General features: G+C 31.8%; 1 protein-coding gene and 1 long non-coding RNA gene across 2 annotated transcripts; one reads left to right on the top strand and one right to left on the bottom strand.

The window, feature by feature from the left end:
- The first annotated feature begins 7,856 nt into the window (after positions 1 to 7,856).
- LOC140036005 (uncharacterized) lies at positions 7,857 to 9,138 on the top strand. Its single transcript, XR_011839899.1, has 2 exons — positions 7,857 to 8,008; positions 9,042 to 9,138. It is a non-coding gene; the product is annotated as an uncharacterized lncRNA (long non-coding RNA).
- A 5,840-nt stretch (positions 9,139 to 14,978) lies between these two features.
- LOC140035362 (uncharacterized) lies at positions 14,979 to 19,718 on the bottom strand. The gene is made up of 4 exons (XM_072076054.1): positions 19,226 to 19,718; positions 16,367 to 16,555; positions 16,182 to 16,280; positions 14,979 to 15,998 (listed from the first exon to the last, which is right to left on the bottom strand). Exons 1-4 carry the CDS (start codon positions 19,655 to 19,657, stop codon positions 15,789 to 15,791), a joined length of 930 nt encoding a protein of 309 aa, XP_071932155.1. The 5' UTR covers positions 19,658 to 19,718; the 3' UTR covers positions 14,979 to 15,788.
- Between the last annotated feature and the right edge of the window lie 7,037 nt (positions 19,719 to 26,755).

The following is a 26,755-nucleotide window of genomic DNA, read 5'->3' as shown; positions in this document are numbered from 1 at the left end:
ACAGATGGATCATCAGAATTTACTTTTGATCCTTTCGGTGGTCCCTGCGGACACGACCCAAATGCCTTTTGAGAAAGATGTCGGCTACATTTCAAATGAAAGCAAGATGAAATGCAAATACAAATGAAATGCAAGAATGACTGACTCTATAAATAGATTCAAAATCAGAAGACCAAGCATCGGTGAAATCCTGCAATACAGAGTCTTAAGCAAATCTTTCTTTCTTTCAACCACTCTTTGTATTCAACCACTTTTGTATCATTCTCCAAATATTTTAATAAGAAGGTCAAAGTTTGAGAGAATTCTACAATCAACAGCTTCCGTTATCAAAAGCAACTCTAAATTTTGTAAGTTCTATCTTAATATAAATATTTCATGTTCATTTTAAGTTCAAGTTTTAGTAACCTGGGTAGAAGACCAATATTATTCCATGTGGAATTCAAAGTACCATGGATTTTTTGTTGGAATTTTAAAATTCATCAAGAGTTAGAAAAACCACTTCCAATGTCATTCATCAGAGAATTCAAAATTAAATGGTGGATAGGGTTCAATCAAGAATTTGGAAACCAAGCAAACGTGATAAGATTTCTAACAATTGGAGACAAACTCAAGTGGACAAGTCAGCCAACTACTCCAACCACTCCAACAACTCCACAAATGCCAACTACTCCAACAACTACAAAAAAGAAAGACAAAGAAAAAGTTACTAATATGGCATCCGAGACAATTGTAAACGCCTTTTTGATAAAAAAGATGATGCATGATCCCGAGATGCCCAAAGAATATCTGAATTATTTACAAAAGCAGGATAAAAGTGAAGAAGATGACAAAATTGAAGAGACAGTTGGATCATCTGAATCTACTTTTGATCCTTTCGGTGGTCCCTGCGGACAAGATCCAAATGACTTTTGAGAAAGATGTCGGCCACATTTCAAATGAAAGCAAGATGAAATGCAAATACAAATGAAATACAAGAATGACTGACTCTATAAATAGATTCAAAATCAGAAGACCAAGCATCGGTGAAATCCTGCAATACAGAGTCTTAAGCAAATCCTTCTTTCTTTCAACCACTCTTTGTATTCAACCACTTTTGTATCATTCTCCAAATATTTTAATAAGAAGGTCAAAGTTTATGAGGATTCTACAATCAACAGCTTCCGTTATCAAAAGCAACTCTAAATTTTGTAAGTTCTATCTTAATATAAATATTTCATGTTCATTTTAAGTTCAAGTTTTAGTAACCTGGGTAGAAGTGGTATCAGAGGCACACCCCTATTTAGACTTTGAATTACTATTACTTTATTTGAATTACTTTCTATTTTAAATATGCATTAAAATGGAACGAAATAACTATACCAAGTGAATTTGAAATTAAAAATCCACAAATAGCTAGAAATATAGAACAAACCACTGCAGAAGATATTATAGAAAAAACAGATGGTAGTACACTCATAAGATTCACCTCATTAAGAGAAAGACCAGAATCCTCTTATTCATGGTTACCAGCTAGACGTTCAAATTATGAGTCAACTGAAGTTAATTTTCCTATGGAAAGTACCTCAAATTTTAGGTATAAAACACCCATACCAGAAGTAATAAATCAAAATCAATCAAACTATTCTCCAACACATTCACAAATGCAAGGAGAAATAAATGTAATAGATAGACCATATAAAATAAATCATAAATATTTACAAGAAGATTTTGATGATGAAGAAAATACAGAAAAAAGAATTTGGTTTTTTCAATTAGAATCAGATTATAAAGAAAAATTAATTATAGAATGGAAAAATGAAATAGATAAACAAAAGTTTGATTTTCCTTTCTTTACATGGTTATCATTTTATATGTCAAAATTAGGAATAAATGATATATATAATACACCTCAAATAAATGTTCAAACTAATTTATATAAAAAATGAAAATTAAAAGATGAACAAGTTATAACTTCAATACACCCTCCATTACAAGAAGTAAAAATTAATTTAGGACAAGGAGAAATTATAGCCTCACCTTTTAAGAAAGGAAGAGAAGCTGAATCAAGTACAAATAATTCAATAAATCTAGAAGATCTTAAAAAATTTTATCAACAAAATAATTATACAAATCAAATTCTACATACGATATCTCAACATATGGAAGTATTAAATACAAAAATTGATACTCTAAAGAAACCAGATTTAAAATTCCCAAATGATATATCAGCACCTCATTTTCAACCTAGAAGTCTGACAAGAGAAAAAGAGCAAGATTTAGTACAAAATATTAATAGTCAAAAAATAAATACTACAGATAATTTACTAAATAAAATATCTAATGCATTACAAAATCTAACTACAGATTCTAAACTTTCAACTCCAAAAATAAACACATTAGACCAAATAATGGAAGAAAATTCTACTGAAGAATCAGAAGATTTATCAGAAGAATCAATAGCTTCAGATCTAGAAGAAAATATACTTTCACCAATAGAAAACCAATTTGAAGAAGAAAATAATCAAATAAATCGAATAAAAAGAAAGAATTATAATAACAAAGATAATTGGAAAATGGTAAGTTCAAAAAATTATTATCCTAGACCAAGCCCTCCAGATATTCAATATGAAGAAAGATCAAAATTTAGAACTACTAAATATGATGGAGATTCAATATATGAATGGAATATAGATGGAAAAGCTGAATATGAAGTATTAAATAATTTGCAAGAAATGGGAATGGCAAGACTAGCTTACAAAATTAAAAACATTCAAGAAAGAAATATTGCAACATTATTAGTCTCAGGATTTACTGGACAATTAAAAAATTGGTGGGATAATGCCTTAACATTACAAGATAAATTATCAATACTAGATCATACTCAAGAAATAGAAGATGATCAAGGAAATATTCAAATACAGTCAGATGCTGCAGAATTTCTAATAGTAACAATAGTAATGTATTTTATAGGAAATCCAAAAGAAGAATTAAATTCTAATAAAACATTTTTAACAAATCTAAGATGTCCAACCTTATCAGATTTTAGATGGTATAAAGATATGTTCTTAACAAATGTATTAAGAAGACCAGATTGTAATGTTTCATTCTGGAAAGAAAGATTCATAACTGGATTACCAAGCTTATTTTCACAAAGAATAATGGATAATCTACAAAAAGAAATGGGAACAGATGTCATTTCATTCGAGAATATTACTTTTGGACAACTATTTGCTTTTGTGAAAAAAGAAGGATTAATATTATGTTCAGAATTAAGATTACAAATAAAATATGGATCTAAAACCAAAGAAGTAGGATCATTTTGTGATGCCTTTGGAATCAAAAGAATTAAATCACCATCAGCTTATAAAAAGAAAATTAAAAAATATTCTAAGAAAACAAGATATAAAACTCCCAAGGAAAATGAACCAACTAAGAAGAAAAGATTTATTAAAAAGAAAATTGTTTGTTACAAATGTGGAAAAATAGGACATAAAGCCAACAAATGTAGATTAAAAGAAAAAATAACTGAAATTTGTTCAAACGAAGAAGAAATTAAAAATAAACTAATAAATTTGTTAATAAATGAAAAGGATAAAAGTTTAGAAGAAGACTATTATGATGATATTACTAATTCCGAAAGTGAAGAAAATTGTAATTGTAATCCAAAATATATAAATGTTATAACTAAAAAAGAAGACAAAGAATTCCTATTAGATATAATAGAAAAAATTGACGATCCAATAGCTAAAAAAGAATATTTGGAAAGATTAAAAAGTTTAATTATTCAAGAAGATAAAATGCCAAAGATAATAGAACCTTTTAGCATTTCAAAATTAATAGATAAATATCCAAATATAAATGTAATGAAGAAAGAAACTACTAAAGATCTTCAATCAGAAATTAATACTCTTAAAATTCAAGTAAAACAATTACAACAAGAAATTATAGAATTAAAATTAAAAGATTTAGAAATAGAATCAAAATTAGCATTAATAAATGACAATCAACCTTCAAACTCTAATTCAAAAACAGAAGAAATAATAATCTCAGAAAAACCAATAAAAGAAGATCAATATATAAATACTATAGAAAAAATGACTTTTCAAAAATGGTTTGCATTAGTAACTATTACAGTAGAAGATTTCAAAGAAACATTTGTAGCTCTTATAGATAGTGGAGCTGATACAAGTTGTATTAAAGAAGGAATAATTCCTACTAAATATTGTGAAAGAACAAAAGAAAAACTAATGGCAGCAAATGGACAAGATTTAGAAGTAAAATATAAATTTACAAAAGAATCAATATGTAATAATGAATATTGTATTAAACATAATTTCATAATTGTAAACAATATAAATCATGATGTTATATTAGGTACACCTTTTTTAATTCAAATATATCCATTTATAGTAAGCCATGAAGGAATTTCAGTAAATATAATGGGAAAAATTATTACCTTCAAATTTTTAACTCCAATAAGACAGAAAGAACTACAAACCTTACAAACCTCTTCAATATATAAAACAATAAATACTATTACTAAAGTACAACAACAAATAAATTATATTAAAGAAGAAAAATCTTATTTAAAAATTGAAGAACAATTAAATGATATTAAAATACAAAAAAGAATATCAGAACTAGAAGAATTATTTTAAAAAGAAATTTGTGCAGATATTCCTAATGCTTTTTGGGATAGAAAACAACATATGATAGAATTACCCTATGAAAAAGACTTTGAAGAAAAGAATATTCCAACAAAAGTTAGACCAATACAGATGAATTCTGAATTACTAGAATTTTGTAAGAAGGAAATAAAAATATTAATAGAAAAAGGATTAATAACACCTTCAAAATCACCTTGGAGTTGTGCTGCATTTTATGTCATGAATCAAGCTGAAAAAGAAAGAGGAGTTCCAAGATTAGTAATAAATTATAAACCTTTAAATAAAGTATTACAATGGATTAGATATCCTATTCCTAATAAAAAAGATTTGCTTAATAGATTATTTAATGCAAAAATATTCTCAAAGTTTGATATGAAATCAGGATATTGGCAAATAATAATAGATCCAAAAGATAGATATAAAACAGCATTCACAACACCTTTTGGACATTATGAATGGAAAGTTATGCCATTTGGATTAAAAAATGCATCATCAGAATTTCAAAATATAATGAATGATATTTTCAATCCTTACAGTTCATTTAGTATAGTATACATAGATGATGTATTAATATTTTCAGAATCAATAGAACAACATTTCAAACATTTAAGTATATTTTTAAAAGTAGTTATGAAAAATGGATTAGTTGTTTCTGCTCCAAAAATGAAGTTATTTCAAACTAAAGTAAGATTTTTAGGACATAATATATATCAAGGAACAATAAAACCAATTAATAGAGCTTTAGAATTTGCTACTAAATTTCCAAATGAGATAAAAGATAAAAATCAATTGCAAAGATTTTTAGGATGTTTAAATTATATAGCAGACTTCTTTCCTAAATTAAGACAAGAATGCTCTATATTATTTAATAGATTAAAGAAGAATCCAAAACCTTGGACAGATGAACATACACAAAAAATAAAATATTTAAAAGAAAAAATAGAGTCATTACCATGTTTATGTTTACCTCATCCTAAAGCATTCATGATAGTTGAAACAGATGCATCAGAATTAGGATATGGAGGAATATTAAAACAAAGAATAGATAATTCAAAAGAAGAATTAGTTAGATTTCATTCAGGAACATGGTCTGACCCTCAAAAGAATTATTCAACTATTAAAAAAGAAATTTTATCCATAGTTCTGTGTATATCTAAATTTCAAGATGATTTATATAATAAGAAATTTTTGATTAGAATAGATTGTAAATCTGCAAAAGAAATTCTACAAAAAGATGTTCAAAATATAGTTTCAAAATAAATATTTGCTAGATTGCAAGGTATTTTATCTGTATTTGATTTCGAGATTGAATTTATCAAAGGAGAAAATAATTCTTTACCAGATTTTCTTACTAGAGAATTTCTACAAGGACATGGATCCAGCAATGATAGCTCAAAGAAATGCTCGTGAATATTCAAATTATTTGAGATCACAACGAGATTCTCCAAAGCTTCAGAACAAAGAAAAAATGATTCAATCCAGAGGATATGTATATTCCATTCAGACCCAGAATGGAAGACAAGTTATTCCAGCCTACCAAATTCCTAAATACGATGAAATTTATGTTCAAAAAAGCCCTTATGCAACCATTACTCCAAAAGAAAGAGCCTTTATTATTCAAAGAGAAATTCAGAAAAACACCATTCGACTCATTACCCATTAAAGAGCAAGCAGAAGTGAAGATTTTCTTCACAACGAATTTATTCAATATTACCAAGAACAGAATAGACAATTATCTGACCAACTTAAAGATGTTGTTTATTAATTGTGCAGGAAAATGGATTCAAAAGCAGGCACTTCCAGGCCAAAGACTCCTCAGGATTATGAGATGAGTCTTACTCCTGTTTCTCAAAATAAATTTCAAATCTTACAGGACTTTCCAGCTTTGACTTATAGTCAAGCTGCTCGTACTCCAACTTTTCCTCCTATAAGATCTCTTCAACAGATTCAAAGTCCCATTGAAAAATCCAAAGAAAATATTTACTTCACTAAACCAAACACTCAACATATCACTTTGACCAGATTCCAAGAAACACCATTATATACTACACTCAACCAAACTGTCCAAAGAAATTTCCCTCCAAAATGTTATTGGCAACCAGATGACCCTTCAAAAAATCTGGACTACTATGAATTAATCCTTACAGATACTCAATCTGTAGAAATTTACCCTATTCCAGATAGGAAAAATCCAAATGTTATTAGTCATTCAAAATGCATCATAAAGAAAGTTTGTTCGCCCAATGAATGGACTTCTCTTTATTCGAAAAAATCCTTCTCAGTCAATTTCATTCCAGATGGATTCACATATCAAGATTACAAAATGGCATGGTATCGTGCTTTTCTTTTTAGACCATTCAATCATTCCTGGTTCTTCACTTTCAAAGAAAATTGCAATCGAGAATTTCCAATTTGGTTCAATCACTGGTGGAAATGGTTTGGACCACAATCAGAAATACTCCCTCCAAATGTACTTATGGGATTTCAAACCTATCTAAAAAGAGCAAAGGGGGAGGAATATATAAGACCAATTTTATTTCATATGGAGTTCAAAGTTCCGTGGATATTTTGCTGGAGTTTCAAAATTCATCAAGAATTAGAAAAGCTACTTCCAATGTCCCTTGTCAGAGAATTCAAAATTAAATGGTGGACAGGATTCAATCAGAAATTCGGAGATCAAGCAAATGTGATAAGATTTCTAACAACGGGAGAAAAGCTCAAATGGACAAAAGATTCAACCACTACTTCAACAACTTTGTCGCCCACTCCAACGACAATGCCACCCAATCCAACTACTATTCTACCTAATCCGACCACTCCAAAGAAAAAAGATAAAGAAAAAGTGACAAGTATGGCATCCGGGGCATTTTCAAATGACTTCCTGATGAAAAAGATGATGCAGAATCCCGAGATACTTAAAGAATATTTGGACTATCTACAAAAGCAAGATAAGGATGACAAAAGCGACAAAATAGAGGAGTCAGCAGGCTCATCAGATTCAACTTTTGATCCGTTTGGAGGACAAGACCCAATAGGCGGACAAGACCCCAACGACTTTTAGAAAAAGATGTCGGCCATTCAACAAGAAAAAGAAGATGAAATTCAAATGAAGATGAAATGAAGTTCAAATGTAACTTCCCGAGCCTCTATAAATAGAATCAAAATGTTAGACAGAAGGTATCGGTGAATTAGCAATTCAGAAGTAAGAAAACCATTGTAAACACTCTCAAACACCATTCTCAACTTCAACTCACTTTTCAACATATCCCAACCACTCTTGTTTCAAAAGTCTTACTTAAAGTCAAGATTCAAGAAATTGTGAAAAGCTTCCGTAGAACTTATTGCAACTCTCAAAATTGATTGTAAGTCCAACTCTTTATACTAATTACAGTTTCATACATTCATGTTATTTTCATGTTACCTGGGTAGAAGTGGTATCAGAGCCACACCCTTGTTTAATTTGCATACGCATATTTAAACTTTGATTTACATTTACTTTATTTGAATTACGCTTCTATTTTGACTTGGCTATTTCATGCATTTATGTTTGCATATTTTATTAAACTTTTACTGAAAACGTTGGTAAGACTTGATGCTTTGTCAGACCGTTGGTAAGTCCAGGATAGGATGTTCCAGGCATAGGCTCGGTTGTTCCCGTCTAAGTAAAAATTTAATTAAATATTAAACATGGCTGCATTTCTTAGACAATTAAAAATCTGATGAGCCTGCTGACTCCTCTATTTTGTCGCTTTTGTCATCCCTATCTTGCTTTTGTAGATAGATCCAAATATTCTTTAAGCATCTCGGGATTCTGCATCATCTTTTTTATTTAATAGCAAATGGGGAGGAATATCTCGTTTGGAAATTTAGTAGCAAATTCTAAAGCTCTATTAATTGGTTTTATTGTTCCTTGATATATATTATGTCCTAAAAATCTTACTTTAGTTTGAAATAACTTCATTTTTGGAGCAGAAACAACTAATTCATTTTTCTTAACTACTTTTAAAAATATATTTAAATGTTTGAAATGTTGTTCTATTGATTCTGAAAATATTAATACATCATCTATGTATACTATACTAAATGAACTGTAAGGATTGAAAATATCATTCATTATATTTTGAAATTCTGATGGTGCATTTTTTAATCCAAATGGCATAACTTTCCATTCATAATGTCCAAAAGGTGTTGTGAATGCTGTTTTATATCTATCTTTTGGATCTATTATTATTTGCCAATATCTTGATTTCATATCAAACTTTGAGAATATTTTTGCATTAAATAATCTATTAAGCAAATCTTTTTTATTAGGAATAGGATATCTAATCCATTGTAATACTTTATTTAAAGGTTTATAATTTATTACTAATCTTGGAACTCCTCTTTCTTTTTCAGCTTGATTCATGACATAAAATGCAGCACAACTCCAAGGTGATTTTGAAGGTGTTATTAATCCTTTTTCTATTAATATTTTTATTTCCTTCTTACAAAATTCTAGTAATTCAGAATTCATCTGTATTGGTCTAGCTTTTGTTGGAATATTCTTTTCTTCAAAGTCTTTTTCATAGGGTAATTCTATCATATGTTGTTTTCTATCCCAAAAAGCATTAGGAATATCTGCACAAATTTCTTTTTGAAATAATTCTTCTAGTTCTGATATTCTTTTTTGTATTTTAATATCATTTAATTGTTCTTCAATTTTTAAATAAGATTTTTCTTCTTTAATATAATTTATTTGTTGTTGTACTTTAGTAATAGTATTTATTGTTTTATATATTGAAGAGGTTTGTAAGGTTTGTAGTTCTTTCTGTCTTATTGGAGTTAAAAATTTGAAGGTAATAATTTTTCCCATTATATTTACTGAAATTCCTTCATGGCTTACTATAAATGGATATATTTGAATTAAAAAAGGTGTACCTAATATAACATCATGATTTATATTGTTTACAATTATGAAATTATGTTTAATACAATATTCATTATTACATATTGATCCTTTTGTAAATTTATATTTTACTTCTAAATCTTGTCCATTTGCTGCCATTAGTTTTTCTTTTATTCTTTCACAATATTTAGTGGAAATTATTCCTTCTTTAATACAACTTGTATCAGCTCCACTATCTATAAGAGCTACAAATGTTTCTTTGAAATCTTCTACTGTAATAGTTACTAATGCAAACCATTTTTGAAAAGTCATTTTTTCTATAGTATTTATATATTGATCTTCTTTTATTGGTTTTTCTGAGATTATTATTTCTTCTGTTTTTGAATTAGAGTTTGAAGGTTGATTGTCATTTATTAATGCTAATTTTGATTCTATTTCTAAATCTTTTAATTTTAATTCTATAATTTCTTGTTGTAATTGTTTTACTTGAATTTTAAGAGTATTAATTTCTGATTGAAGATCTTTAGTAGTTTCTTTCTTCATTACATTTATATTTGGATATTTATCTATTAATTTTGAAATGCTAAAAGGTTCTATTATCTTTGGCATTTTATCTTCTTGAATAATTAAACTTTTTAATCTTTCCAAATATTCTTTTTTAGCTATTGGATCGTCAATTTTTTCTATTATATCTAATAGGAATTCTTTGTCTTCTTTTTTAGTTATAACATTTATATATTTTGGATTACAATTACAATCTTCTTCACTTTCGGAATTAGTAATATCATCATAATAGTCTTCTTCTAAACTTTTATCCTTTTCATTTATTAACAAATTTATTAGTTTATTTTTAATTTCTTCTTCGTTTGAACAAATTTCAGTTATTTTTTCTTTTAATCTACATTTGTTGGCTTTATGTCCTATTTTTCCACATTTGTAACAAACAATTTTCTTTTTAATAAATCTTTTCTTCTTAGTTGGTTCATTTTCCTTGGGAGTTTTATATCTTGTTTTCTTAGAATATTTTTTAATTTTCTTTTTATAAGCTGATGGTGATTTAATTCTTTTGATTCCAAAGGCATCACAAAATGATCCTACTTCTTTGGTTTTAGATCCATATTTTATTTGTAATCTTAATTCTGAACATAATATTAATCCTTCTTTTTTCACAAAAGCAAATAGTTGTCCAAAAGTAATATTCTCGAATGAAATGACATCTGTTCCCATTTCTTTTTGTAGATTATCCATTATTCTTTGTGAAAATAAGCTTGGTAATCCAGTTATGAATCTTTCTTTCCAGAATGAAGCATTACAATCTGGTCTTCTTAATACATTTGTTAAGAACATATCTTTATACCATCTAAAATCTGATAAGGTTGGACATCTTAGATTTGTTAAAAATGTTTTATTAGAATTTAATTCTTCTTTTGGATTTCCTATAAAATACATTACTATTGTTACTATTAGAAATTCTGCAGCATCTGACTGTATTTGAATATTTCCTTGATCATCTTCTATTTCTTGAGTATGATCTAGTATTGATAATTTATCTTGTAATGTTAAGGCATTATCCCACCAATTTTTTAATTGTCCAGTAAATCCTGAGACTAATAATGTTGCAATATTTCTTTCTTGAATGTTTTTAATTTTGTAAGCTAGTCTTGCCATTCCCATTTCTTGCAAATTATTTAATACTTCATATTCAGCTTTTCCATCTATTATCCATTCATATATTGAATCTCCATCATATTTAGTAGTTCTAAATTTTGATCTTTCTTCATATTGAATATCTGGAGGGCTTGGTCTAGGATAATAATTTTTTGAACTTACCATTTTCCAATTATCTTTGTTATTATAATTCTTTCTTTTTATTCGATTTATTTGATTATTTTCTTCTTCAAATTGGTTTTCTATTGGTGAAAGTATATTTTCTTCTAGATCTGAAGCTATTGATTCTTCTGATAAATCTTCTGATTCTTCAGTAGAATTTTCTTCCATTATTTGGTCTAATGTGTTTATTTTTGGAGTTGAAGGTTTAGAATCTGTAGTTAGATTTTGTAATGCATTAGATATTTTATTTAGTAAATTATCTGTAGTATTTATTTTTTGACTATTAATATTTTGTACTAAATCTTGCTCTTTTTCTCTTGTCAGACTTCTAGGTTGAAAATGAGATGCTGATATATCATTTGGGAATTTTAAATCTGGTTTCTTTAGAGTATCAATTTTTGTAGCCCAACAAAAGTTACCTGTGGCACTGACCTACAAACAAGGGATTGCTGGCAGCAAGATGCATACCTACACTTCAAAAATAGTGTGTTCACTGTCCAAATCTTACCGGCTGAGCCAACCCTTAATGGCAATGTAGATTTTATTCTGACTTTTTCACTACCAGATTTTTGCTGTATTAGAGTTTTAGCTTCAAAGACAGGTAAATAATTTCAGATTATGCTGAAATATGATATTGCTGAGAAGTGAGGTCTTTGTATCAGGATTTTATAATTTCTGAATTAGGTTTCTGATGGTGTCAAGTATTTAAGTGTACAATTAATTGGCTAGTTCTCAAGAGATCTTGGACTCCAAGACACTTGTCAACTTGCTTACTCACACCCTCGGCCTCTTTCTCCCCCTCTCCCTCCCTCCCTCCCTCCTCCTTCTCTGTGTGTGTGTTTTTGTTTGTGTTTGTATGCGGATTTAAAATCATAAAAATTTGTAGATCCTGATTTCAAATAAGACACCAAAATTGCAAGGATAGCATCGGATTCTGTTGTGTATCGGAACTTCATCTACACTTCAGTGATTCCAAATCCATGTGCTTGCTATCATCCCAGTTTGTCCCCACTTTGCTTATATATTATTGGGATGAAGTGAAATTATTTTAGTTTAACAGATTGTGTTGTGCTTTCTCTGAGCATTGAAAGCTTCCTTGGTCAATTAATGCTCAGGATATCAAAACCCTATTGTTTCCCTCTCCAGCTCAACCCTCAAAACTTTCTCCTCCTTATTTTCCTTTCTTTATCTCTTTCTCCTCTTAAAATTCTAATTCTGCCACATCCTACAATGATTGCTAAAAGTTTTCTAGACATACGACCCAGAGGCAGATCTTAACTCCACAGGCATATTAGTGCTGCATCACAAAGCAACAACTAAAGGTGTTAATAAATCGAGCTGCACATAGAGAAAGCTCATTCTAGCTCGTTTATGTTGAAAAATGGCTCATTAAATTTGGTATGCGAGTCAATTTGGCACCCAGTGCCAAGCTCTTTAGTTAAATGATCCAGACTCAAAAAGCCTGTCAACAATCAAACATGCTTGTCACAAAGCATGTAATGTATAAAAGCACTACATAGCTATGGATTGAACATATATTCTCTCAGATTCTAACATCCTCTTCCTCCCAAGACCTTTTCTTGTACTCTACTTCCCAACAACCCCAAAAAGCAATGCCAAAAAAATATTTCCTTTCCATATACCATCAGCCATTACAAAAAGTTAACAGCAGACTAAGAAAGAAGCAGACAAAGACACAACCCCCACGCCATCACCGTTGTTCTCTCTCTATGTCTCTTGTCAAATATATGCTTCCAATCTCTTCATCAGTCTCTGCTCTTGTTACTACATCCCTATTACCTTCAACCTAGAGATGGATCTATGTGTGTGTAATCTGTCCATGGCTCTATACAGTGTGCTCCTAACATCTTGGGTTCATCCGTCTTAAGTTCTGATTAGCAGATCCATCTACCCTTTTCAGATCTCTGTGCATGCAGTACTTGTGAACCTGAAAGGAGAGAAACTCGTGCTAATTGTGTGAAGATTGAGTAATTTTAGTAATCTTTTGCACACTTTAGATTTTAGATTTGGTACAAAATTGGTTTTTCTCAAGCACATTCAATGGGATTGAGCTTCTCAAATATATATTAATCGAGATTGAACTGATTTTCCATCATCAAAAAATAATGGGTAAAAAACAAAAAGCCCCCTGTGGTAAACCTATTATACAAATAAGCCCCCTATGATTTCAAAATATACAACACGGCACCTTATGGTTTGAACTAAATTGTAAACCTGACGGAAATGGGTAAAATTAACAGGCACCACTGAAATGACCAAAATGCCCTTATATAACTAACCAACAGCAATTGAACAGAATCATTTGTTTCGTTCAAACCCTACGAAGAGACAGATAGAGAGAGAGCAGAATATCTGTAGAGAGAGAGAGTGAGAGAGCAGCCAACAGATTGCTTTTGGTGAGGACCCACTGATATTGTTAGCAAAAGCTGTTATTGTTGGCAACAGAATGTTATGGCGTCCGCTGATATTGCAGTTCAGACGCGACCAGTTATGGCGGGTGCTGCTTCAACGGAAAATGTTCATCTATCGTCCTTGAAGGATGGTGGGACAAGTTCTTCGGCACCGGTATCTGAGGTTCAATCAGTCTCGAAGGATGGGCTGGGGGTTTCTCTGCAACACCATGTGCAGTCTAGTCAGCTTGTTGAGGGCAGCTTCACGGATCCTGAGTCTGATGAGGACCCGGTACATACTTTCAATTCCTTTGGGGTTCTTGAAAATATTCAGGATGGTATGGATGGAGAGCTGCCTAAGGTGTCTCTGTCTCGGTCTCCTCCCGCTACATTATCTCCGAGAAAGACAGTCTATTCGTCATTCACGAAGGAACTCAGTGGCCAATCTAAAGGAGTGTGATATTACATTGCAGCATGGGTTTTTTACCTAAGCCAAGATTGTGTAGTAGCTGCTCGGTGGTTCACTTCATCCCTGAAGAAGCTTTACGTTCCTCTTCGATTGGGTGGTAATTTGATTTCTCCCAAGGGCTAGTTGGATTTCTCTCAATCAAGAAGCAAATTGAATTTCTCGACACAAACATCACTGGGAATTTTATTGGGGGCTAAGGGGTAGAATAGGAATATTTGCTAAAAATTAAGTACAAAGAATTTGTTTTTAGCTTCCAGTATATCAGTCCCGTTAATTTTACCGATTTCCGTCACGTGTACAATTTAGTTCAAAGCATGAGGGACAGGGTTGTATATTTTGAAACCATAGGGAGATTATTTGTAAATTAGGTTTACCACAGGGGTTTTTTTTTGTTTTTTACCCAAAAATAATCGACCAAGATTGATCTTAAACCATTTAATCATTGAGCCAAGTTAAACTTGAGGTACTCATCTCATTAAAAGCTCTAACTACATGTTAAAGAACACTCGTGTTAAAGAAAATATATCCCAAAAGAAATTTCAATTGAACATAAGATCATTACTTACTAAAACTTAATTGATCTATGCAACATCAAAATCTTTTGACCATTTGATGCAATGAACATAACATAAGCTCTTTATCCCAAGAACTAGGGAATGGCAAGATACCCAAACTAAAACTGCTTCCTACTTCATATCAAACAGGCAATAAGAAGCATAGCGACATGTCTTAAGAAATTTGCAAGTATGTTTGACGTGAATCATATGTAAAGTACTACTAAAAGTTTCACAGCATGATCAGAGATTTTCAATTGAGAGAGACAGGAAAGACAGAGAGAGGATGATGTGAGCAGCAAAGATGAAGAGCATTATCAAATGTCATCCTGGAAGAGAGTCCTAAATTCAAGTAAAGATCAATAATGTCTACCATGTGGTGCCACAGAAATAGTTACCATAAAGGCAGTTACCGTAAATAGTGTTTTATAGAAGCCTAGAAACTATTTCCATTTAAATTGGAAGCTCAGATTTGAGGAGATAATTACTAGTTTACGGATAAATGGCGCTGATGTCCCTTACAATATTATGGATACCTCTCTTGTTTTTCAAATCAGAGTTACCTCCTTTACTAACTTTCAGGTTTCTTGTGATGTACAATCAACATAGAGTAATTCCATTGACTGCTTCTAACACTCTACCAGTGACAGGCATACCTTTTAATAATATCAAATATTCAGAAATGACTATGTAAAATGACGATAAGCTTTAAGGCAGTTACTGTGTTTCAAAAACCAGAGAGGTTTCTCCAATAATGAACAAATCTATGGGCCGGTCAGTATGATCCACCCATTAATTATCGTACAAAGTTAGCAATCTAAATTACAATGTTAATCTAACTGTGATGACCATTTTGTAAGCTACATCTTGTTTCATACCCAAAAGAACTGGTCAATATCAAAGGTCAAAAATCACTATGTATGAAATCCCATTCATCATCTGTTGTAGCCTCAAGATAGTCATAACCACATCGTCAAGGAGGCTTAGGTTAAACTACAGGAAAAGCATTAAAGACACTCCTATTAAACTATCTCCATACTCAAAATGGCCAATCAATAAAAGGACAGGAGGACTAAACAAAAGTAGAAGAGAACTTACACTTTCAATGTCATTTTGCATATTTGAGATAGCACGTCTCACTTCTGATCGGACAGTTTCATAAATTCCACTAGCATCAGCAGCATCACCTCCCCATTTGTCACCCTAAAATGATTGAAAATGACCAAAACCCATTAATCAGGAAGTTTCAAGACAATACAGTAGTTAAAGGTTTAACATCGAAAGGAGCTCAGATGAAAACTAGTAATCGGTGACCACTGCTAGTTTAACATATTTTTGGCCTTCACTTCTGGTATACTCATGCAAAATATGTTGAAGGAAACTCACCTTCATTTGTTCGCAAACAGCAATAATGGTTTTCTCTTCAGTTTCTGATAGGGAACACGTTGAAATCCCATCTTCCCAGTTTGAAAATTGAAAACTGCACTGAAAACAAGCACATCTATCAGAAGAACTGTAATTAAATGACGTTAAATAGATAAAATTCCATTGATCACCAAAATTTAACTCACAACGGAATCATCTTCAGAACACTCAGTTGCTTGGCCATGGTTGCTTGGCATTGGTGAACTCTTGATCCATCCCTGCCTATCAGCTCCATTTTTTACTGTATTCCCACTTCTCAAATTGTTAGCAACTTGCTTAAAGTTAAAATCTTGTTGAGCATTATTCAATCTCACCAATTCTTGCTCCTTATCACTCTGTATAAAACAACAATAACTGATCATTAGTTTTGACGAATACCATTAGAAATGCTCTGATACGTATACATTAAAATATCACAAACAGTGTAATTTAATAGCTGATATCCCTTAACGACATAAAGAGCACAAGAATTAACAGCTAACAGGGGCAATAAAGTGATTTAGTACAATGGCGAATTCCCTTTTTAGGTGCAGAAGCAAACACCATATATAATTCACTACATCAAGACAAACTTTGCCCTTTTGTGACAGTACACGTGCTAACTGTGGATATGAAACTGTTATCAAGAAAAATATCTCAACAATTTCATATTTATTTAAGTTGATAACCGGGATAACTGTTTCATGGAACCATTGAGCCAAAGCTCAGTGGCCACCTAAATGGGACTAAGTCCCTCTTTGGGCTATAGGTCGGGGGTTCGAACCCCACCTGCAATGAAAAAAATCCAAAAGAGGTGTCAAAGCACGCCTATGGTCTAGTCAGATCCTTATACCTACTAGCCCCTTGCACATAGCCTCTTTAGGCTCTCCTCCTTATAGATTAGGATAGATTAGGTTATAGAAATGTTATCGTTGCCGTAAAAAAAAAAAGGATAACTGTTTCACGGGGATGCACTTATCTCTTTACTTTAAATTATATCAGCACCTTCATCTTCCTATAGATACGTATATCCTTGTATGTATGTATGTACTAAACAATTTCAGAAAAGAATTGCGGATGCAATTGATAACCTCATGTGTACCAAAACCATCCATTCAGTTCTCAATAGTTCAGTCCTCTCTCTCCATTTAAAAAATTCCAGACTTAGCACATTTGACAAAACCCAAAGGATGCACTATAGGCAGAGACCAAAAGTTACTCCATTCTTTTGGAAAAGTTCAGGCATGGAAGAAAACCCTTCACTGCCTCCATCAACCAAACAGTAGATGTGTACAAGTTTTTTCAAAGGGTTTTAAGCCTTTAGAGCCTCAAACCCTTAAGTCCCTAATGTTATCTTTTGATCACTCACACCCTTGACAAAATATCAATGCTTACAGTGTACAAATTGTTAGAAAAAAGCCAAATCAGGCCTTCAATTAACAAAGGGATTTTAACACTTTATATTGTCACAGGTTTGGTACCCTAAATAACCCAGCCTTTTGGCTTGAATTTCGTCGGTTTGTTGTTAATTTCTTAATCAAAGGTTCTGAGCTTTGTCTTCTATCATCATGAGGAACATTCTAACACAAAATGTGTGCTCTGCCCATCAATCTCAACAAAGATTTTAGGCATTTACTACATTACAGTAGTTAGCCAATTTAAATCAATTTTTACCCATCCAATCGAATGCTTCTTTGGAGAAACCTGAAGAACCAAATCCCGTATTTTTTTTCCCGGGTGTCCAAACATCAAAGGCCAAAAGGGCAATTATGCCCTTACTCAATACTACATCAGCAAATTTAAAAAAAAAAATATATATATATATATAATGTAGCCTATAACAAGATAAAACTTCTGCAGATCACATTAACAGTTACATAAATCTCAATTATCTTTATCACAACTGTATAATATCTTAAGGGAAATCATTCAAAACGCTCCACACATTTTGCAAAATAACTTTTTTCATCTTTCACTTTTGAAAGTGTAATTATGTCCCTTATAAATTCACATTGGTCAAATTTGATCCCTATCTAGGTTACCAACTAATTTTTTTACCAGAATCCACTATGTGTCTTGCATGTGATCATTTTTAAGGGACAAAATTGTCAATGACATTTCACATAATCCAATCTATAGTCCCCCACAATTCACAAAATATATTTTTTCGTCCTCCACATTACACAAAATATATTTTTCGTCCCTCATTGATTACGTGTACGAATAGTATTTTCTTTTTTCGAAAACCCATATATATGTCTATTTGATTTCACCTGAACACTATGAATAGCATGTAATAGAAATAGTGTTCAGGTGAAATCAAATAGACATATACATGGATTTTCAAAAAAAGAAAAAACTATTCGTACACGTGATCAATGAGGGATGAAAAAATTTATTTTGTGTAATGTGGAGAATGAAAAAATTCATTTTGTGAAACACAAAGACAAAAAGGTTCATTTTGTGAAATGTGAAGGACTATGGATCGGATTTTATGAAATATGATTTGACAATTTTGCCCCTCAAAAATAATTGTAGTATAGGGACCAAATTTTTTTCCAGCCAATTTTCCCATATCGTGGTATAGGGATAATTTTACCCCTAAAATAATCGTGGTATAGGGACAATTTTACCCCTCAAAAATATATATGGATTCCAGCCAAAAATTAGTAGAAATTTAGATAAGGACCAAATTTGATCGATCTGAATTGGTAAGGAATGTAAAACTACACTTTTAAAAGTGAGACAAAAAAAGTTATTTTGCAAAAATGTGAGGAAAGTTTTGAATCATTTTCCCATATCTCCTGGCCCCAAAATTTCAGAACATTATGCTTTCCAAAATCTAAACTAAAATGCGATCTAAACTAAAATTCTACTACATCTTACCAATAAAAATTTTGCAAAAAGAAAGGATCAAATTCTAGTGCAAAATGTACAATATCAATTAAATTACCAACTAGAAAGATAATAAAACCGAGAATATTAAAAACAAGACCAAAGAAACTTAAAAAAAGAAAAATGTTGACCTCATAGGATTCATAGCGTCCTCTAGAGACGGACCTTCCACGAACTCTAGACAAGCTACGCCCAATTCCATTACTCTTCAGCCCAGCAGAAGAATTCCTCGTAACTGATCGTCCCCTCTCAGCAGCAGTTGTACCCGTCGCTTTCTTGGTGACACTCTCAACAACCCTTCTCTGTTTTTCATCTTTTTCTTGATCATCAGCAGTAGAAATAGTACTATTAGCCGCCCAGAAAAGTGGGTTCTCTCTTTTGTTGGAAAATTCAGAAGAAATGTCGTTCAGGGACTGTTTGGCTCTGGAAACTGCGCCGACGCTTTGAGATCGTTGCCTTCTGGTAGTGAGGTTTTGGGAATGGTGGGAATTCTGAGCGGTGGTGCAATTGGAATTTAGACTTCCCCCTCGTTTGGAGGTGGATTTGAAGGCTGCAGAGGCCATCTCTGCTGTTTCTTTTTCACTGGAATACTAAAACTTTGTTCACGGGAACATCGAGAGAGACAGGAAGGAAAAAAAAAAAAACGGGTAATTTCAGAAACCTCCTCTAGGTTTCTGACAATTTCACTAGCCTCTATGAAGTCGAAACCATTATACAAACTTCCCCTAAAGTTAAGGTTTTGATAATAAAATTAGTCCAATTAGAAAAAGTAATATTAAAAAGTACTTTAATGAGAGAGATGAAACTTTTATTTTATAAATACTCCTTATGCATGTTTGTAAGTTGTATTAATAAAAGAATAAAAATAATTAAAAATTAAAAACAATTAATACATAAATTTTATCACTCAAAAAGTTCATATTTAATAAATTAGACAGCACAAATAAGTAACAAAACTACACTAATAATCATAAAATTCAATAAAATAGACTAGTCATTTCTTTTGATACGAAGTTTGCTATGATTCTTGTGATTTTGAATAGAAAAAATTTTCTAATTTTTCTTTTCTTTTCCTTCCATTCTCCTTTATTAATATCTAATAATTAAATAATTAGAGCACTAATTAACTATTAGGAAATAATTAATGAAAATAACTACTAAATTTCTTTAATAATGAGCGATGACATGTATTTACAAAATAACATCAATTGATATACCTAATGGAGAAATGAGGGAAAAGAAAAGCAAAATTTGAAAATTTTTCTATGCAAATTCACAAATATCATTCTAAAAGAGATAATTAGTCTGTTTTGATGAATCTTGTGATCATTAGTATAGTTTTATTACTTATTTATGCTGCCTAATTTAATAAATGTAAACTTTTTGAGAGGTAAAATATGTGTGTTAATTGTTTTTAACTTTTTTATTATTTTTATTATTCTATTAATACAACTTATGTATATGCATAAGGAGTATTTATAAAATAAAAGTTTTATCTCTCTCCTTAAAGTACTTTTTAATGTTACTCTTTTTAATTTGACTAATTTGGTATCAAAACCTTAACTTCAGAAGAGATTTGTGTAATTGTATAAACTTTAAGGGAGACTAATGAAATTATTAAAAACTTCAAGGGAGGTTTTTGAAATTATCCCAAAAATAAAGCCCTAAAAGAAGTGGAGAGTGACTAAGACAAGGAAATGAGGAAAAAGGTCAAAAGATTTGTCTTGGATTCCTAATACTATCACTTTTTTGGATTTATTTGGGTAAATCCTCCAAAATGTACTTCACACTTTGCGAATAAAATTTTTTTTGTCATTCACTTTTAGCATATTAACTTTGCATCTCTTTCAAATTCAAATTAACAAAATTTGGTCTAACTTATATTTTGAACTACATTTTAGTCTGAAATCATCACGTGACTCACACGTAATCATCTTTTATGTACAAAAAGATCAAATCCTATCTTTTTTATGATAAAAATTATTATGGATTGGGTTCGATCCCACTGTTTAAAAAAAAATAATACAGTTTAGATCAGATTTTATTTTTTTAGGCGTAAAAATGAATATGGATCTGATAATTTGTTTAACTACAAATGGGATTTAATCTTTTTGTCCCCAAAAAATTGATCATGTGTGCGTAATGTAATGGATTCAAGTTAAAAAGTGATCGAAAACCTAAGTTGGGATCAAATTTTATCAATTACATTTTGTAAGGGACATAACATTATCATTTCAAAATTGAATGATGATTATATTCATTTGGTAAAATATGATGGGTGTTTTAAACAATTTTCCCTTCATTTGACTCTTGGCTAGCTATTTTAGTTCTAGCTGATTTTGATTTGATATTAGTGCTTTAGAAGGCGACTTTTATAAAAGTGGAGAAGAATGGCTAGTTCAATAAATTGAACCTGGTCCAACAAGAAAATCGACAAAGGGATCGAGTCAATGAATTACTGATTCAATCGGTGCATTATAGTTGAGCTGATGAGTCACTAAAATAATATCTATGCACACAAAATAGCAACTTTAGTATACATTAATAGAATGTATACTAAATATTGTACTTGAAAAGATATATAATGAACATTTAAACATTAACAAAAGACTTAATTTCATTTTATTGTACTTATACACAAATAAATTATGTAGTCAAATATAAAACAAAATTATTTCACTTATTTTTATTGAAATAGCATCAGTTCCGTTTGGATTAGCTGTTTTTGGGATTTTTTGAAATATTTTATTGTAATAATGTATATAAAAAAATTTTACTGTAGATGTTTTTGGTATTTTTTGGAGATATTTTTGGGATATATTTTGGGGCATTTTTAAAGTTTAAAAATTTTTAGGGTGTTTTAAAAATTAATACTATCACCCATCACCAACACTAACCATCACCACTAGGCATGTCAATGGGTAAGATCTGGGTTTGAATCCCTTTGATCCAGCTAATTTCTCAGAATATACGTATAAAAAAAACAATCCGTCAAATGAAGCTCTGACTGGGGGTATTTCTCAAACTATATCAGCACGACAGCAAAACAAAATTTTCAAATTGGTCAGGAACTAATTTTTTTTAAAAAAAGTCAGCTGCTGCTGTGCTGCACCCGGCCAAAATTTTTTTTTTTTATAAAAATGCATGTCCCCTACCGTGTACAGTCAGCACGGCAGGGGACAGGCGATCAAAAATGCTGTGGCTTTTTGACAAAGGCGGTCAAAAATAGAAGTTGGACTACTTGTGGCTTTTTGCAGCCCAAATTCCAAAAGGTTTATCGGGTTGTAAATATTTTAACCCACAATCAATTGTCATGACAAGTGACGAGAACAATAAAAAAGAAAAAAGTAATAATCTGCAAATGTAGTTAAAAAAAATATAGAAGGAAGATTCTTGGAAGATGCAAAAATGTTGTTTCAAAAAAAATAATGATTCGACAATTAAGGCGTATTATTACGTACGCCAAGCCAAAGTAATTATAATAATTAATTCCTGTTTATCGAAATACATGAATCCTTCTTTAATTAACAACTATTATGCATTTAATAATGGTTTAATAATAATACAAAATTTAATTAAAAAATGTTACGATATTTACAATACAAAAGGCATCTTGTCAATGAATAATGAGGTTAGTTTAATGTATTTATTTTAAAAATTAATGAAATGGAGTATATTTAGGATTATGGTAAAATCTAGTTTACTCAGGTTATTTTGAATATTAAAGTAATGAAATTTATTTAGGATGGCTTTAAAATTTTAGTTTACTAAGATTATTATAAAAATTATATAACCGACTATTTCTAAGATTATAGATAAATGAATAAAGATGTACTTAATTTCCTTGTTACTTGTGATAATGATTACCAGTTATATTTGGTAATTACGTTTAAATATTTTACGGTAACCAAGCATGTAAATATATATGTTCATTAAAAAGTTTATAACACATTGTCACTTACATGTAAATTAGGCTTAATATGTCAAGCGATAACTGAATAGTACTGCAACTATATTGGGGAGGAAAAATTGTATACGCTGGAGGCTCAATTTTTTACGACCTACCTATGCCCAAAAAAGTTCTCTTCCTAACAAAAATGGTGGGATACGATGAATTATTAGACAGAGTATACAATATCATGGGTTTAGATCGGAATAGGTAAAGGATAAATTTGATATTTCGAAATAGCCCCCAAACTGGTATTTTTGGTGCGATACATTTGGTTGATGATAATGGAGTGGCTGGTATGTACTACCTAAAATCTGGTAGTTGACAACCCATTGAAATTTATGTTGAAGTGGAGGACATATCGAATTATTGTGGTAATGATAGTCAAACCTTTGAAATTGGAAGTGAAATTGAGGTCGAACCACCTTGCTATTTATTCGACACTTCGAATCTCCACTATAGTCAGTTTACTCAGTTAGAGACGGTCGATGATCTCCCGTCCCGAACAGGATGACGAAAAGGCAATATGCGCTGTAGAGAAATTGACCATCCTAGTAGTCGGTCAAGTATGCATAAGTCAACACTTAGGGCTCATGCTGCGGACATCCCGACTTCCTCAATGTTAGACCCTCTTCCGTATACCAATATTGATTTAGTTGATGTCAAAATTGGTTCCGAACTAGAACCGGATAATGACGATTCTAGTAGTGACAACGACCAAGATGATGTCTATCCGATTCATTCCATCCAAGCACGAGATCAGATGACATTTACCGAACCCTGTTTAGGAAGTGAAGGTCCCAGTTTGCGATATGAAGCAGGAGTTGATGTTGTACTGCAGTTTGACCCTCTCGATACTCGAGATGCCGAAAAACTAAAGTTCTAAAGTGAGCGCACGAAAGAATTGGAGTTGGGCCAACTATTCGAGACGAAAGAGCATGTAAAACGAACAGTTAAATTGTGGTCCATAAAGAAGAACAGGAAATTCAAAGTTCGGGCTAGCACACTTACAACTTGGTTCGTGCGATGTAGAGCCCGAAACTCCACATCTCCGTGCAATTGACAACTTCGTGCAACTCTCCGTGCCTCTCACAAAATGTGGATGATCGTGTCATTTGTACCCGGGCATACATGTGTTCGTGTGTGCAATACCAATAACCATCGGGGGTTCGTACGATGTAGAGCCCGAAACTCCACATCTCCGTGCAATTGGCAACTTCGTGCAACTCTCCGTGCCTCTCACAAAATGTGGATGATCGTGTCATTTGTACCCGGGCATACATGTGTTCGTGTGTGCAATACCAATAACCATCGGGGGTTGAGTGTCAATATAATTGCCCAATACATTATTCCCCACATTATCAATGGTCCGCTGTACAAAGTAAAGGAAATTCAGACTTCTGTGAAAAAGGAATTTCACGTCAATGTGACGTACAAAAAAGCTTGATACGCCAGACGCCGGGCAATTGACATTGTTTATGGTGATTGGCCGACATCTATTTCACAACTCCCAACATACGTACAAGAACTCCAATTGTCCAATCCTGGGACAGTTGTAGTTTGGAACCATCATCCATTGAGTACAACATCACAGACGATTTTTGACTATGTATTTTGAGCATTTGCTCCTGCTATCCAAGCATTCCGTCACCTGAAACCGGTCATTTGTGTGGACAGTACATTCTTAAAGGGGTCATATCGAGGAAAATTGCTAGTAGCTGTTGGGTTTGATGCCTGTAACTATATCTTCCCTCTAACATTTGCACTAGTTGATGAGGAGAATAATCGAAGTTGGAGTTGGTTCATGAGATTATTGCGCATACACGTATGTGGAGATCTGCAAAATGTATGCGTAATTTCAGACCGACCCCACAGGATCATTCACGCCATGCGGTGGCTAGAGGAGTGGAAAAAGCCATTGGGGGGTCCATCGATTCTGCCTGGTTCATGTTCGCAGTAATTTCACTCAGAAATTTAGGAATGAAAGGTAATTTTCGTACGTGTCAAATATAGTTACCCAAAAGAATAGTGTGACGACCCCACTTTTCCCTAGGATGAACCCAAAGGTATCAGCGGAACGCCTGCCTAACTCTCGTCCGGACTCGATACGAATCCAATTCAAATTCAAGGATAAACAACTAATAATAAAAGTCGAAGTAAAGAAAAGTCGCTTCCTTAATTAAACATTCAAATCTTACATCATAAGTTGCCAAAAGTACATCAACTTTTCCCAAAATACAACCACCATAAGTCGACTAATCGATTATATTCCAAATTCTACTCAAGCGGTAATCAAGTCGGCTTGTTCAAAATCTTTCCATTCCGAGCTCTTGTTAACGAAAACAAACTAATGGGGTGAGTTTACGCTCAGTGAGGTCAAGAAAATATGCAAACATATAGTTCGTGTAATAATAACATTGTACAAGAATTAAAACTATAAAGTTCAAGTAATTCACAATTAATAAAAAAACACAATCAATAAGGATATGGGAGCTCTCGTGAGCTAGATTCCATTTGCTTTGCCGAGACTCAATCCAATACCTCCACGTGATGACATTCCGTCAACCGAATAGGTATTTAGTCCATAGAACTGCACTTACTTCACAATCCCATTCAATGTTACACCCTCTGCTCCGGGCTCGCACTTCAATTTTAAAAGGCGATACTATTCGAGTATACCAAGCGAGATCTCTCAAATAGATCAAATGTATGATTTTCTCATGATTCACAAATCTTCTCGACTAAACCCATGCCGGCTCAAGTCGCGAGGTCGGCTGATGAGTTTGGGCGTCCCCCACGATTATGAGTATAAGTTGATGAGATTCACTCCAATTGACATCGATTCGAATACAATTATAATTTACAATTACAACAATTCACTTAATTCACTTTGCAATTCACTTCACACAATTCAATTATAATTCACTTAAAAGAGAATGAGTGCGATAAAGTACACACTCGACTTGACAATCCTAAATCATTTAATCAACAAGAAGCAATTCGAGTAATTGGCAACGATTCATGCACTTGACACTCACCAATTCAAAACAAATGAGTAAGTGCAAATAAGGTCTTTAGTTGTCCGTTCTGAGATTTTCTTCAAGATCCTCTTGAGCGTATGAAGGAATAACGATCAACAATCACTCAATACATTCATGACCACTTATTAATCAAGGGGAATAGTACATTTGCTTAAAAATTAAGATAATGTCTTAAAAGAGAACGTTAATCCTTCAAAAATTGAGATTCAAAAGTGAGGATTTAAAGTCACATGAGAGACTTGCTTCCTCCATGAAATCGAGTTTAAAACGGTTTATCAATATCGAAAGAAAGTGACAAGTTCTTAAAACTCATTTTCTAAGAAATCAAGAATTTTCAGCTTTGCGCGATAAACTTGAAAAAATCAGATCTTGAGTTTGGTATGTCCAAAAATGGAAAACTTTATATCATTGGAAACTAAATTAAAAGTACTAAAACTTTCTAGAAGATACTTTTCCAAGATTTCAACCAGAAAGCATTTAAATTTCAGCTCAAAGTTGCAGATTCAAGAAGACAAAATAGAACCAGTCTTGGTTTTTCAGCACTGTTTGGAAATTCGAAAAAATTCACAAAAAGTGAATCAGCCTCTGAAATTTATAACACAGTAAGAGTTCCAAACCAAGTTTCAAACACAATAAGCAGAACTAAATTCGGAATTTTGAACAATAAGATA

Source organism: Coffea arabica, chromosome 2c (genome assembly GCF_036785885.1).
Source record: "Coffea arabica cultivar ET-39 chromosome 2c, Coffea Arabica ET-39 HiFi, whole genome shotgun sequence".
Lineage (NCBI taxonomy): Eukaryota > Viridiplantae > Streptophyta > Magnoliopsida > Gentianales > Rubiaceae > Coffea > Coffea arabica.
The sequence above is the reverse complement of the archived record's forward strand: the minus strand, read 5'-3'. Positions and strand labels throughout refer to the sequence as shown.

Excerpts from the sequence above, each read along its gene's own strand:
- LOC140035362 (XM_072076054.1), bottom strand. The coding sequence starts at position 19,657 with ATGGCCTCTGCAGCCTTCAAATCCACCTCCAAACGAGGGGGAAGTCTA. Across the intron at positions 16,556-19,225 it reads GACGCTATGAATCCTATGAG|AGTGATAAGGAGCAAGAATT; the intron begins GTCAACATTTTT and ends TGTTTTATACAG. Across the intron at positions 16,281-16,366 it reads GTTCTGAAGATGATTCCGTT|TGCAGTTTTCAATTTTCAAA; the intron begins GTGAGTTAAATT and ends GCTTGTTTTCAG.